Here is a 16383-nt window from a genome sequence, read left to right on the forward strand (position 1 = left end):
GGGGTACCCAAGTGTTTTAGAGGGAGAGGTTATGGGCAAAATGGGCTAGACCCATTGGACCCAAAAATCACCACACGCGCGCGCCGCCGCCGCCGTCCGTCCGAGCGGGCGGGCTGGGCCTGGGCTTGGGCGCGGGTGCGTGGTGTGTGGTTGGGTTGGGCTTCTAATCTTTTTGGGCCAAAAACATTTGAATTTAATTTTATTTTTTATTAAAATAAAATCCAGAATTCAAATTAAATTGGTTTGGATTTTTTGTACATCCAAACAGGGCCCTTCCCGTTTTCAAACAGAAATAAACTGTTTTGGAATTAGTGTACATCCAAACAGAGCCCTTCCCGTTTTCAAACAGAAATAAACTGTTTTGGAATTAATGCACACCCAAACAGGGCCCTTCCCGTTTTACTATCTGTTTGAATTGATTCAAATCTGTTTGAATTCAAAACCCAACAGGTATGATACCTGTTCAATTCAAAACAAAGAGTCACCTTCACATCTATAAATAGGACCACCCTCATTTGGATTTTGTAACTCTAATTTTCGTTCTTCATAATTCTGCAAACTTCCTCTTCATTTTGCTGCATTATTTTCTTGTCAGAGAGAGTATAAACACTTAGTGTGTTCGTAAGGCAAACAATTTGTAGTGCTGCTATTGTTTGTAGTAGATCATTTTATCCTGGGAGATAGACGTCCAAATTCTGAAAGCACCGTGGAGAGGACGAATCTGTCTTAAGGACACAGTGTCAAACACTGGACTTGATCAGAAAATAATTCGAAGAAATTAAATCAAGTAAGTTATTTAATTTATTTTCAGTGTTGTTTTTATTTATTTAAATCAGATTTTAATTTTGTTTTTGTAACAAAATAAAATCTGTTTTTTATTTATTTATTTTTATTTCGAGTTTGATTTTTGTAATCAAACAATTTCTCTCCTTTTCTTTATTTCTTTAAATTCTATTTGTTGTTGTGTACACAATAGAATTAAATCTTTTTAAATACAGTGAAGATTGTCCAACAAAAACACCATCTGATTCAAAAAAAGACGACCCCCCACAGTCCTAACACTGGGCTTGAAACGACGGTTAACTCTCTACCGAGCTTTCAGTGGCCTAACATAGCGAATGACCTCTCATAAAACCCTCGACAGTGCCACAGACATCGAAAACCAACCCATATCGATAAGCTCGGTAAGTCGAGGAGAAGGCGAGGAAGAGTACGAGACCATGTTTTTAAGAGCTGCCGACGAAGGAGGAGAGTACGAGATTGTGTATTTTAGAAAGCTTGATGATGAGTTTAATAAGGTGGTTAAGTTTTATAGAGTGAAAGTTGAGGAGGTTATGAAAGAGGCTGTGATGTTGAATAAGCAACTGGAGGCTTTGATTGCTTTTAGGATAAAGGTTGATGGTGGAGAGAGTTGGATTGTTGATAGGTCGGTGGAGATGACTCGTCTTGCTTCCGGTGTTACAGCTTCGGTGGCGGCTTTAGAGGCTACTACTCCGTCGGGGCCTAGAACTGGCAGTAAGTGTTTCTTCTTTTTTGTTTAAGAAAAACTGTTGTATAAGATAGGAATTAAGGCCTCGTTTGGGAACGTTCCTTTTTAGTCAAAAAGTTAAAAAGTTACTAAATTAGTCAAAAAGCCAATAACCCATACTAAAAAGTCAAAGATTGTCTTTTCTCTCTACTTTTTGCACATCTTTTCGTAAAAAGCCAGAAAGTCATCCCAAACATACTAGTTTTTTTTAGCTCATATTTTAGCCAAATAGCCAAAAAGTTACTAAATTAGCCTGTTCCCAAACGAGGCCTAAATAAAAGAAAAATAACATATGAATAAATTACATGAATAAATTACTAGAAGCAAACAAGTAAATTGACTCACAATTATAAGCTATTAACTCTAGCCAACTACATAAACTAAGCCTCCGTTTGGCAAGAAAAAGCCCAGGTTTTTTTGGCTAAAATAGCCACAAAAAATAAAATAGGCTATTTTAGCCACAAAAAACAAAATATCAAATCCAACCCATAATCATTACAATCATCTCTCACAAAAAAAGTCAAAAAAGCCAAAAAGCCAAAAAGCCCTTCCCAAACCAGGCTAAAATAGCCCAGGCTAAAATAGCCAAAAAGTCAAAAAGCCAACCCACTTCCCAAACGGAGGCTAATAGGGGTACAACTTGGACAGGCTTAATCTGAGTAACATGAACTCAGCCTGAAACTTTTTAGGACTTAGACAAGATATTTTCAAATTCGATAAGGAACTTGGGCAAAAATTCAGAAACCTGAATTAAATTTGGGCGGGTTTGGGTAAAGACGTCAAACAACCAGAGCAACCCAAAACCCAAATTATACATATATAAATATATAACAATATTTAATATACATATAAATTATTAGTTATTATATGATATTAAAGTAATTTAGATTATTGAATCATATTGAATATATATTATATATATAAATAACATAAAATCTTTCTCTCTTTTTTTTTAATTTTTTATTTTCACTCATAAATTGTAAAGATTACTATAGCGGCATCTCTGTTACATTATATAAATTATTTGTTTTGATGGTATTAATGGTTTTTTATATAAAAAAATGTAAATAGAGTCAAATTTTAATAATTTAATAATGCAGCTGCCAAAAAAAAAATTTGAAATTCATTTACAATTCGGGTAACTAGGGCAATTCGGGTTTAACTCGAGTTAAGCTTCGGTAAGCAATCTCGAGTTACAATTTGAGCCTGGGCAGGTTTTAGCACAACTTGGGTTGGGTTTGAACAACCTCTCAACCCGACCAAACCCGCCAAAATTACACCCCTATAAAGTAAAGCCAAAATAATTTTAAGGAGTTACACCTAAAAACAAACTAGAATAAACAATTAAACTAGAAACTATTACGTAAGAAAAAGAATTAAACAAGATTAAACAAAAAAAATTGTAACAAAAAGTTGTTCTAATTTTTCATTTTAGAAAAATTTTATAGAACAAGAAATTTCAGAATCCCAAAAATTTACAGAAAAATAAAACGGTAATATATTGGGAAATTTATTTAAAAAATTCTTTTTTAACTGTTTGTATCTCAATTAGTCCATAAAATATTCTTATATTCTAATAAGTCATATTGTTTGGACATTTGATCTGCCAAATTCTAATTATCATATTTAAGATATTTTATAAACATTTCTACCCTTACAAATATTTTTAAATGGTTAATAATTTAATAATATGAACATTCATATTTTATAATGTAAATATTCCCAATAACGTGTGAATGTTCACATTTGATATACCTCCTATGTAAATTTTAAAGCCAAGTAACCAACTCCAACACTAACACGTAATTTGCCCAACAAAAGTACATAATTTTTTATTATTATTATATTTTATTTAGTGTATATTCTAATAACACTCTTTATTCCTGAAATTGATTTTTTTTTGACTCTCCAACTGTAACTAGTTAATAGAAGATGAGACAAAATACCTATCGTATTGTTTATCTGGTTGAAACTCCATTATATATAAGACTAGGCAAAATACCTAAATGTCCTGAATGATGCTCTTAATTATGCGTAATGTGTAGGAAGAGCTTCCATGGATGTAATACATGAAGAAAGACATGAAGAGGGGTCAAAAAACCATGGTTATGACCTAGATAATCAATATACTACTGATGATAAATTTGTGAATAATGAGATCAAAACCATCAAACAAAATGGCAAAGAACACAAGAAGCTAAAGAACTTGAGGGGTAGTAGACCAACTCCATTGGAAATACTTAGTCATGTGAAGATGAACAACAATCCTGAGACTCCTTGTTCCACCATCAAAAGCTTTCTCAGTGTTCACGATTCCAATGAGATTAAGTTCAGCAGAGAATATCTAAAGAAAGTTGAATCACAACTTAAGCGGGCTTTCGTTGAGTTTTATCACAAGCTTCGCCTTCTTAAGAGCTACAGGTAGGGTAATTTAGGATGTTTTATTATGCTTCGTTTGTTTTGATAAAAAACTTTTTTCTGAATTATGGTCACAAACAAAACTTTGAAAGTCTTTTATTGTAAAAAAAACTTTTTCGTAGAAAAATGTTTTCGTGTAGAGATTTTTATATGAAAATGCGTTTGATGTTTGTTCTTCTAATAAATGAACAGTTTCTTGAATATCTTGGCTTTTTCAAACATCATGAAGAAATATGACAAGGTATATTTTTCGAGCCAAGGTTCTCTCCTTGCAGCTTCGTACTTGCGCTCGTCCTTGCAGGCCTTCGGGTCTACTTTTAGGCCCAATTTTAATAATCCGAACCGTTCATATTTTATGATTTATTCAGTATATCATACCTGTAAAAAATCAAGTTGATCGGATATCAGAAAACATATGTTCGAAAAACTGTTTATTAAATTCTTTAAAAAATAGTTTTTAGTTCAATTTTTCGAACACATACTTTCTGATATCCGATTAATTTGATTTTTTACAGGTATGATATACTGAATAAATCATAAAATATGAACGGTTCAGATTATCAAAATTGGGCCTAAAAGTAGACCCGAAGGCTTGCAAGGACGAACGCAAGTACAAGAACGGCAAGGAGAGGATCCTCATTCATATTTTTCTATCTCAAAAACCCGAATTCTCTTTCCACCTCAGCAATCTTCAAAATTCTATTTGGTTTGGTCAAGGATGGAAATTAGATTTTTATTTTTTATTTATTAACTTTATGCTGTTTGTTTTATACCTAATTGTTGAAGATAACTTCAAGAAATGCATCAAAAGCTTACTTGAAGATGGTAGACAACTCCTACCTTGGCAGCTCCGATGAAGTGAGTATGATATTTTCTGAGGTTCCCTTTTATCTTTAATGAAATTTTGAACACTTTAGACCCCATTCCGTCCATGGACAGAAAGATATTGTTTAGGTATGTGAAACTTATCGTGAATTTTGTGTCAATAATTTAAATTATTTATTTTATCGAGAGTTTTGTTTATATTATCAACAATGTTAGAGGGTCACAATTTTTGTGGCCACAATGGGTCAAAACTGTCAAAACGATGTCGTTTTGGCATGTTTTGCACCAAAAACGACGTCATTTTGACAGTTTTGAGCCATTGTGACCACAAAAATTGTGGCTCTCAAACATTTTCCTTATATTATTCACGTAAAAAAATTAAATCGATCAAATAAATGATCAATATGTATAAAAAAAAATTTGTCAATTGATTTGGAAACATGTTATTTTAATAATTTTTTTTAAACTTTTTATGAAAAGATATATAAAAAAATAAAGAGAGTGATATAATAATTTATAATGATTTTTTAACATTTTAATTAAAATTGAAAGTTGCTAAACAAAATATAAGAAACATCACAATGTCAAACACACCACTAGTACACAACAACTAGAAAATTAACAAATCAATTTAAAAACTAATGCACAATACCACAATAAAATATTATAATATTTTTTATTCTAAAGTGATAATAAAGGGTCTCTATTACATTATTTAAGAATTTGTAACAATTCTTTTTAAAATATTAATAAATTATAATGATTATTTGACAACTATTAAATCATGTAATGTAATGAAAATTTTACATTACAAACATTTCAATCTGCCGTAAAATAACAAAAAGAGTATCGCATTCGCACACACTCTCTTCAATAGACGAGATCTCAGAGCATTCTTATTAGATTACCTAAATTTTATATTAAAATATTATTAAAAAATTCATTTCCTATTTTAGAAATCACTTTTTCATCTACTTCTCTCAACAAACTCCTTATTATTTTTTATTCTATTAACAAATTCCATATTTTTTTCCTATTCTATTAAAATATAGGGGAATTTTTTTTCAAGTCCCTGGTATTAAGATTTTACAGCATAAAGGACACTCAATATTTTCATAATGTCTAAGGTCTCTCAAGTTGATCCAGAGAAAATTGGTCCAGAGAAAATTCTTCAATGTTTTCATAATTTCTTCACCTGTTTGAATTTGCAGCGTTACCACCATGGGTTGTTTACATGGTCCAGAGAAATTCTTTGGTTTAGACTGAATTTTCTTTGGTCTGAACTGAATTTTCTCTGGACTTTCTTTGGGTTGGTCCAGAGAATTTCTCTGGTTTGGTTGGTCTGAATTTTCTCTGGGTTGTTGGACTGAAATTTGAGAAGCTAATGCATACTTACCTTGATTGAATTACCCATGAGATTTGTGATGATTTGCCGAAATCTACCTGGATCTCCATAATACTGAAATTCTTGAATCGGGAAAATTCAGTTTAAAAACCAAAGAATTTCTCTGGACCAACCTAGAGAAAATTCAGTTTAAAAACCAGAGAATTTCTCTGGTTTTAACCCAGAGAAAATTTAGCTCAGGTGAATGGCCATGGCCATGGGAGTTTACCTGTCTTGAAGTTGTAGCAATGTTGATGGAATGTGAAAATCCAGTGAATTCTCCACTATACATATAGCGATCCCGGTTTCCCCTTTTCTTTAACTGTTATACCCGGACTTAGGTTCCGTGGAGTTGGTTGTTGTATATGTCTTATTTACATCCTTTACTCCTTGCATTCGAGTCTTGAGTTGTGTTGGGCGAGTTTGAAACAGGTTGGTTGAACTTAGAAACCACTCGAGCGGGGATTTTGACGCTCGAGCGGGCCCTTCGTTGTTGTCTGTCTGCTCGAGCGGGGTTTTCGATGCTCGAGCATAGTTTTCCATCTTCCAGTATCTCCTCTGCAGAGTTGTACGCTCGAGCGGGAGGGTTGACGCTCGAGCGGAGACTTGGTTCTGTAAAAGTTCTGGAAGTGTGTATTCGCCGCTTGTAGACACCCCATTTTTGACCGTCCTCAAGACTTGGACGTCACCGTTTGAACACTCGGTGATTATCCATGTTTGTGTTCATTTGGAGTTCCCGGAGGCCTCGGCTACGCGCCTTGTCTCAGGATCTCCGAACTCGACCGTTTAGTGTCTGGTTTTGCACCAAACACTTGTGTTTTGCCTTGGAAGGGCAGGGTAGGGCTTGTAGACCATCCCCACCCACCACCGGCAGTGGCTAGAGGCCACCGGCTGGTTTTTGCTGCCACCGGCCGACCGGCACTTTTTGTTGCCGGTCAGCACTATTTAGTGCCGGTCGGTACTCCTTTTGGCCAAGATGGCGTTTTTGGCCAGCTGACTACTGTGCATCTGCTTTTGCAGATATTTTAAGATAGCTGTCTTGCTTTTGCTCCCCTCCATACACGTGTATGGAGGGATCTCCCTCTTATGAAGCTTGTCTTGTAACCTTTACAAGACAAAGGCTTCTATATAGAGAGGGGCTCTCTCTTGTTGCAAGGGTTAGAGAGTTTAGACATTTTAGGGAGAGAAAAACACAGACCAAGCTCTGGTTTTAGGGTTTGAGTTACATACACATCCTATCTCTATATTACTCTTGTGTGTGTTTTAGTCCATACTATTGCACACAAGCACCTAGTGTTTCACCTTCCTCTTGAAACTGAGGTTCTAAGGGATTGATTTTGAAGTTTTGGTGTTGGGTTCAAGCCAAGGAGGGCCATTGGAGCACCATTTGTGAAGGGGTCTTCAAGGGTAAGAATCTGGCCTTTTTATTCCCCAATCTTGCATTGTATTTCTACCTATCTTAAAATCGTTTTTGAGCTTAGTGTATAATACAAAAAAGTTCTGTTTTTAGGTCCTCTTGATTGTTTATTAAGAGTGTTTTGTGGTTTGGAGGTGTTTGACCCCTCTTAGGCCTTGAAAGGCCTCATTTTGTGCTATTTTGTGCTAGTTTCGGGACTTTGGTGTTTGGGCCTCTTCACCACTGAAATCTTGAGGGATTTCAGTGGTGAAGATGGTGCCTTGAAGTCTCCAAAAGGGGAGGGCCACCCCCTATCCTTGTTGTCCTTGAAAAGGGCATGTTTTGGCCTCTAAAGGGAGCCTATGTTTGAATGTGTGTTGAGCGTTTATAGACTATTTTTCATGCTTATATTTCCATAATATAACGTGATTTTAAATTGGTTTTGGTATTCCATGTATGCTTAGCATAGTTGCCATGTAATGCCTTGTGATCCCTTAACATGTCTTAGGTTGTGTACCTTTGTTTCTAGCATGTTTTAGGCTTACATTTGTGAAGATTTTGTGCTTATCTTGACATTTTCTAGGTCTGTCCATAAGTGTTTGGGTCGGATTTGGCATGCTTAGTATAGCTCCTTTGTATTCGGGCTTGTTGGCCTCAAGTATGCGGGCGTATAGCATGCGTTGCTTGCATCATTTCGGTGGTTTGGAACCACCCTACATGTTATTTCAGTCCTTTTAGCATGACTAAATGTTGGCATTTTGTGGTCCTTTTGTTGCTTCAAGAGTTGATGCTCCATGCTTCATATTTGTGCCATGATGTATGCCTCTAGGATTAGGTTACTTGGATGCCATCTAAGTGATTTTTGAGGCTTGTTTTTGCATGATTTGGGACTGTTTTGGTTCAATTTGGTCATTCGCTTCATAAGTCATATGATCATGCTTTAGGTCCTTGGGCCTCGTTGTATGTATAGCTTGCATGATTAGGTTAATTTGGCATCATTTCCTATATGTGTTCCAAGGCTTATAATGCTTGCTAATTTGTCCATGAATGCCTCTTTCAAGTGTGCTTGAGGGTTGTCCAATTTATGCCTAAGTGTTGGCCCTTAATCATATGTATATGTGCATGTGTTTTGGTCCTCTGTTTTGGTCATTTTGGCCACTGTTTTGGGCCTATTTAGAGCTGCCCAAATCATGTTTAGGACCACCTTTGCATCCATTAGCATTGCCTCATGTTTGCTTGTATGATTGCGTAAGTGCCTTGCCATGCCATGTTGCATCCTTAGCTTGTATGTCTAGGTTGCATTGCATCTTGCATGCATGCCTTATTCCTTGACTTGATGATAGGGATTGGGACTTTGTTTGTATGGTTTGCATTTCATTTGATATAAAAGTTGCACACTTGGTCACTTGGGCCATCATGCATGGAAATGCGTGATTGGTGGTCCAAGAACCGAGAAATATGTCCCTTTGAGTCATTACAATGATAAGAGACGTGATTGGTGCATATATGCCTTGAATTGTGCTGCCATGCTTTGCCTTGCCCTCTGTTGTTGTCAATTGCAGATTCTGCAGGGACACTTTGCCGACCGGCAGTGTCAAATGCCGACCGGCAATCCCTTCTCTGCCGACAGCTTCATTTTGTGCCGATGGCCACATCTCATTGCCGGTGGCAATTTCATTCAGCTGGTGGTGTTCCCCGATGTCCAAGGAAGCAGTTCCGAGATTTTGGCAACCTCCAGAGGAGTGAAGGAAGGAAAACAGAGGCAGCCTATGCATGGCGGTATATTTCCGAGCAAGATCCGGGCATGCGCTGCATTCGGCCCTCCTCCCGAGGCGGTTTATCTGTTTTCCTAGCTTAATTAGTTTATTAGTTGATTAGGCAACTTGTAATATTTAATTAGCTTGCGTAGTTAATTAATCTGTAATATTTATTTGGTCCCTCCGAGTGAGGGCAAATCTGTAATAAGGGTGTGTGAGTGGCGTGTATGTCTTCCAACCCCCCCCACTTCTTTCTCCCTTTTACTTACCTGCTTTGTTGGTTAGTATTAGGGCACGTTTAATTTAGCATACCTTATGCTATGCATGCGTGCATTCATGCATTTGTATTGCGTGCATTGGGCTCGGTACATCATGCTAACTGCATTTGTATTTCAATTCCAAATTGAATATGTGATAGTTGATCGCATTTCATATGCCATGCTTAGGTTAGCCGAGCCTATCTAGATTGCATCCTGTATGTGTTGTATTAGGCAATTTAACATGAACTAGGGCACGCATGTTTGCTAACTAGTTTCTTGTTTTGGCACGGAGTACTATGTAAGTATTTATGCTTTAGCATCTCGCATGCGTGTGAATGTTAACATGACAGTATGCTTGCCATGCGGCTAAATGCTTACGTGATGTAAATTGTTTGAATGCCCGTGGGTGAAGGTTGGATTGTTTGAGTTGGAAAAACTCGTTGAAATTCGTATTTTAGCCTACTTGCGAGTAGCAAATTCCAAAGCGCTTTTCGAAACAAACGGATATGCAATGCTTATTTCCAAATTAGGCAATCTAGTCTATACTTGTTTGCTGCGCGCATAACATAGTAATGCTAGGCTAATAATTGGTATAAGAACACATAACGTCTTCAAAATCGGATATCATGGTTAGTAGAGGCCGGTCTTCGGACCGGGCGAAAGGGGGTGCTCATAGCTGACCTTCCCCGATCGTACCCAAGCTCCCGAGCCGAGACAACTCTGGTGATGACGGACATGTGGCCTTCGGCACCGAGTCAGGGTTTCCTAAATTTCCCCATTAAAAAATATTTAGGTGGCGACTCTGTATCTAGCAAAGCAGTCCATGTTTGGCACTACTTTTTCAAAAATCTGTTTCTCAAAACGATTTTCCAGATTTGGACTCTTTGGTTCAGATTAAGAACTGCGACAACAAAATCGCGAGTCTGAACTGTAGTAGCATAAGGCCCCTCCGCGGGCGCGTCTACACCGCTCGAGCGGGATTGTTGACGCTCGAGCGGGAGTCTGTGAGTGACGCTCGAGCGGGGCGTTGGACGCTCGAGCGGGGCGACCGGGTTAAAGCTCCGTGTTTTGACTTTTCAAATCACTTTTTTCCATTTCTCTTCTCTATCTTACTTTTCCAAAAACCCCATTGTTGAGCTTCTCACTCTAGGACTCTACCTTCTCTCTAGGTATTGATCTAGTAGGAGTGATTTGCTCACCTTTGGCCTTTACAAAAGAGTTGTTGATCGTCGAGGGCTACCTTTTGATCCGAAAAGTTTGTGGTTTGGAGCACTTCCGTTTTCTTCGTCTTCTCGGTTGGGAGTTATCTTTGGAGGTAAGGATAACCTACTCCTAACTATGGGTTTTGTCTTTAAATTTTAGTAGTTTGAGATGTTGGAGTTAGTTTGGTAATTTTGTGAAAGTTTGAGACTTTTGTGCAAATTTACAAAGTTGAGGTTTTAACTATATAAAAGCCTAGATGCATGTTTGACATGGAAAAGTGGAATTAATGTTAAAACATTAATGAAAATGGAACCTAAGGGTTGAAATGTTAATTATGGAAAATACCCTAATTACATTGGTTAATTAATTTGTAAAATTAATTGTGAGAAATGAGGAATTGAATTGGAAATGTTGAGATTGGGAATACATGGGATTAAAGGGTGTAGTTGGATTTTATGTCACTCACCTAGTTGGAAATGTCGATTTTATATCCATTTGTTGCATTTATTTTCTGTATAGAAATAACTGCTTTGGCCTATCGGTGGAGGATAGTCTTGGTTGTTGTAGACAATGCATGATGATTAGGCAAACTAAAACTAATCACCGGAATGTGTCATTGAGCATGATAGTTGAATGAATACATTAAATGTTATGTATTGGTTGATGATGTGTATAATTATTGTTTATATGCATTGTGTTGTGTTGGAGGAGATAGGGGATGTACTCCGCGGTTTAGGGGAAGATAGGGGATGGACCTCTAAACCGGATGTTGTTGGGAGGAGATAGGGGATGGACTCCGTAGATAGAGCTCATATGCTTATCTAGTAATGTGTTGACAGAGCTCATATGCTTGTCATTGGAAGTGTGATAGTGCTCATATGCATATCTGTGGAAGTGATGATATAGCTTGTATGCTTATCTGTTAGTATGTGATATAGTTAGTATGCTTATCTGTTATGTAATGGGAGGTGCTTGATATGAGTTACTGTCTCATATGAGTTGTTTGGCCAGGTTCTGAGCCATGGTTATAAATTGAGAATTTGAAAGGAATTGGAAAATGAATGGTAATATGGACTTGTATGTCATGAAAATGTAAAGTGTGATAAAGGAAAGTATCAGTGTTGGCCATCTATCAACTGCTAATCTTTTAGTCATTGTTCATATTTGGTTTAGTATATTTCTACTGGGCTGTGGCTCACCCTATATGGGAATATCATTTTCAGATACAGGTAGCATGCCACCTCCAAGGACGTAGCTTGGGAGGCTAGAGGCAGGCGGACTTTTGTTGTTTTATTTCTTGATGTATTACATGTATATTCAAGCCAAGGGCTTAATGTGTAAATGAGTTAGCACTCTTTTGTTGTAACCAAGTGTTAACTTGGAAAGCTGTAAGCCCGTAGGGCATTTGCTTTTGTTGATTAACATGTAATAATTTTGTAAAGAACTACTCTGATGAATAGAAGAATGTTTATCTTTATTACCAATGCATGTCTATATTGATGGGTTTAATATGTTTTTTTTGAGGGCGTTACAACTTGGTATCAGAGCGTACCGGGTTCGAATACTTTGGGTACGTGGGAAGTGATTAGGATCACAATGGGTTTGTCTCTCTTGATAGAGACTTAGATGTGGTGTTATATGCTACATGATTAATTAATAACATGCTTATGTGACTATGTGGGTATGGGATTTAGTTTCTAGGATGTTGATTGGATCCTTGGGTTTCTATGAGTCTTGTTGGAAAGGCACTTGATCAATGCTGTTTCTAACCAGAACTCTAGTAATGCCTCGGGACTATCATTATCCGGAGATGAAATTCGTAAGTGCTTATGTGTTTATGTGCTTACGTTGAGTGAATTACAGTTGTCCATGCATTAGGACGTGAGTGTTTAGTTTTGGCACATTTGTGAATGTGCTAACGTTCTGTATTACCTTTATTAGGATGTCAGGGCGAGGAAGAGGTGCTAGGCGTGGTAGGCCTGCGAGGCAGGAAGCACCTTTACCGGATGATATTCCGGCAGTGCAGGAGGGTGTTGGTCAGGCCAACGTGGCCGAGCCAGCGGGCCAGCAGGCTATGAGTGCATTGGCACGAGAGATAGCAGGGGCTTTGGGTATTCTCAAGGCTGGGAATCAGGCAGCTGAGGCAGGGCCTTCTTTCTTGAAGAGGGAGTTCTTCCGGTCTAACCCGGATGAGTTTGTTGGGGATCCAAAGGAACCACTGAAGGCTGACGAGTGGTTAGAACAGATGAGTAAGACGTTCGAGATGCTTGGCATCGGGGACGGAGCTTTGAAAGTGACCTTGGCATCCTTCCAGCTGATGGAAGATGCGGGTCAATGGTGGAAGTACGAGAAGGCTCGTGTTGGTGGAACATGGGAGGCGTTTGTGAATGCTTTCCAGGAGAGGTTCTTGTCTGCAGTTGCTAGGGAGAAGCTGAGGGATCAGTTTAGCCGGCTTAATCAGCAGGGTATGTCTGTGGCAGAGTTTGAGGCCACTTTCACTAGTTTGTCCAGGTTTGTACCTGAGTTGGTGGCGTCTGAAGAACGTCGTTGCTATGAGTTTGAGCGGAAGTTGAGGCGGGGCCTCAAGCTGAGAGTTGGTGGGTCTTACATTCGAGAGTATAGACATTTAGTGGATGCTGCAGCTCATATGGAGCTCATGATGCAGGAGGAGGATGAGGGGCAGAGAGGCTCCAAGAGGAGCCAAGATGGCCAGGGCTATGGTAGGAGACAGAGGGGTCCTAATCCTCAGCAGTCTCAAGGTGGTTTGGCTAGGTCGACCTTTCCAGTGCCGAGTGCGGACTCTGGGAGAGGTAGTCAGGGGGATTTTACCTGTTACAAGTGTGGCCAGCTGGGTCACAAAGTTTCAGTTTGCCCGCAGAAGGGAGGGGGTCAGCGAGCTGCTTCTTCTTCAGCTAGACCTCAAGGCCAGAGTCAGGGCAGAGACCAATCTTTGTCTTGCTATCAGTGTGGTCAGCCTGGGCACCTGAAGAGGTATTGCCCACAGTTGGGTGCCACATCGGGAGCGTCTGGTTCTAGGCAGACGCAGGGATTTCAGCCAGCTCAGTCTGTGCAGGCCTCGAGGGCCAATCCGGGAGCCTCGTCATCCCAGTCAGTGCAGCAGTCGTATGCTTCGAGAGGTGAGCAGGTGGATCAGGGGCCTACAGGGCGCGTGTATGCTGTTACCGCGCAGGATTTAGTACTGGCTCCATCAGTAGTGAGAGGTACTTTTCTGTTTTGCAACTCGGTTGCTAGTGTGTTGATTGACACGGGTGCATCTCATTCTTTTGTATCTGCTGCATTTGCATCTGTTTTGGAATTGGAGTTGGCACAGTTAGCATCTCCTATTTGTGTAGTGTCACCTCTTGGGGGTGAGTTGATCTTGAAACAAGGTGTTAGAGGTTGTGATATAGAGGTCGCCGACCATAGGCTTCCTTTTCCGTTTGTTATCATGCCCATGAAGGGCTTTGATGTTATTTTGGGTATGGACTGGCTATCGTCAAACCGGGCTGTTATCGATTGCTACCGCCAGAGGGTCACGTTATGTACCTTGAGCCGGGAGTGGTTCCATTTCTTGGGAGACCGGGTTGGTAGTGTTTTGCCACCGGGGTATGATTCGCGAGGGCAAAGTGAGCTTAGTGGTCTACTTGCTAGCTTTGAGAGTGGTGAGTGTGGTGAGACCTAGCCTGTGTTGCCGAGGGTGGTTTGTGAGTATTCAGATGTCTTTCCCAAGGACTTTGTTAGTTTGCCACCTCATCGAGAGATAGAGTTCTCTATTGATTTAGTGCCCGGTACAGCGCTGATTTCTATGGCACCTTATCGTTTTGCCCCAACTGAGTTGAGTGAGTTAAAGATTCAGCTCCAGGAATTGCTAGATAAGGGTTTCGTTCGCCCCAGTGTTTCGCCGTGGGGAGCACCAGCCCTCTTTGCTAAAAAGAAAGATGGTGCCTTGAGATTGTGTATAGACTACCGGAAGATGAATCGGGCTACGGTCAAGAATAAGTACCCTATGCCCCGTATAGATGATCTGTTTGACCAGTTGAAGGGTTCCCGTTGTTTCTTTAAGATAGACTTGAGATCGGGTTACCACCAGTTGAGGGTCAGGGAGGAGGATATTCCTAAGACGGCATTTCGTACGCGGTATGGCCATTATGAGTTTCTGGTGATGCCATTCGGGCTTACCAATGCACCGACAGTCTTTATGGACTTGATGAATCGGATCTTCCGGGAATTCTTGGATCGATTTGTAGTCGTTTTCGTGGATGACATCCTGATTTATTCGCCTTTAGAGGAGGAGCATGAGGCACACTTGAAAGTAGTGCTTGAATTACTTAGAACCCATAGGCTGTATGCCAAGTTTGGGAAGTGTGAGTTCTGGCTGAGGGAAGTCAAATTCTTAGGCCACGTGGTATCCGGGGAAGGGGTGTCTGTTGATGCATCCAAGGTTGAGGCAGTGCAAGATTGGGCACAGCCTAAGAGTGTGTTTGAGATCTGCAGTTTTCTGGGATTAGCTGGGTATTACCATCGGTTTGTGAAAGATTTCTCCAGGCTAGCTTCGCCGTTGACTAGATTGACTCGGAAGGGAGTCAAATTTGTGTGGAGTGAGACTTGCGAAAAGTCGTTCCAAGAGTTGAAGGTTAGATTGACTACCGCTCCGGTTTTGATTATTCCGGAGAGAGGGTTGGGTTATGCGGTTTATTGTGATGCCTCACGAGAGGGTTTGGGTTGTGTGTTGATGCAAGAGGGGAAAGTGGTAGCTTATGGCTCACGTCAGTTGAAAATTCACGAGAAGAATTACCCTACACACGACCTAGAGTTAGCAGCAGTGATCTTTGCCTTGAAAATTTGGAGGCATTACCTTTATGGTGGGAGATTCGAGGTGTTCTCGGACCACAAGAGTTTGAAGTATCTGTTCACACAGAGAGACTTGAATTTGAGGCAGAGGAGATGGATGGAGTTCATTGAGGACTACAATTTTGAGTTGCACTATCACTCGGGAAAGGCCAATGTTGTGGCCGATGCCCTTAGTAGGAAATCCATTAGTGATGTAGCTTGCATAGCCATCCGGGAATGGGGGATGTTGGGTGTACTTGGCGAGTTTGATTTGCACCTGAGCGAATCGGTTGAGGCTGCGGCCTTGTTTTCTGTTGTTGCGCAGCCTACACTTGTGACTAGAGTGTTAGAGGCGCAGAGAGGTGACCTTGAGGTAGAATCCTTCCGAGAGAAGATCTCCGGTGGGAAAGTTGAGAAGGGTTTGACGGTGTATCCCGACCAGAGTGTGAGATACCGAGACCGTTTGTTTGTGCCGGAGTCTTGCCGAGAGGAAGTACTCCGAGAGTTTCATCATTCGCGCCTTGCGGTGCATCCGAGAGGCACTAAGATGTATCGGGATTTGGGTCGCCAGTTTTGGTGGCGGGGTATGAAGAGAGATGTGGCTGTTTTCATATCGAAGTGCCTTACTTGCCAGCAAGTGAAGGCCGAGCATCAGAGGCCAGCGGGTTTGTTGCAACCCTTCCCTATTGCCGAGTGGAAGTGGGAGCATGTCACTATGGACTTCGTTGTAGGTCTTCCGAGGACTCAGCGGGGTAGTGATGCTATTTGGGTGGTTGTAGACC

General features: G+C 40.0%; 2 protein-coding genes across 4 annotated transcripts in view; both read left to right on the forward strand.

Moving 5' to 3' along the window:
* Positions 1-16383, forward strand: part of LOC114315891 (phosphate transporter PHO1 homolog 3) — a 207001-nt gene that overhangs the window by 155129 nt on the left and 35489 nt on the right. The window lies entirely within an intron of this gene.
* LOC114315893 (phosphate transporter PHO1 homolog 3) overlaps positions 1-16383 on the forward strand; it is a 58043-nt gene that overhangs the window by 6171 nt on the left and 35489 nt on the right. The window contains 4 exon segments of the mRNA XM_082872467.1: positions 1145-1515; positions 3574-3949; positions 4139-4187; positions 4733-4804. Coding sequence (XP_082728593.1) covers positions 1145-1515; positions 3574-3949; positions 4139-4187; positions 4733-4804 — 868 coding nt within the window.

Source organism: Camellia sinensis, chromosome 5 (assembly GCF_055761805.1).
Source record: "Camellia sinensis isolate YWXY chromosome 5, ASM5576180v1, whole genome shotgun sequence".
NCBI lineage: Eukaryota > Viridiplantae > Streptophyta > Magnoliopsida > Ericales > Theaceae > Camellia > Camellia sinensis.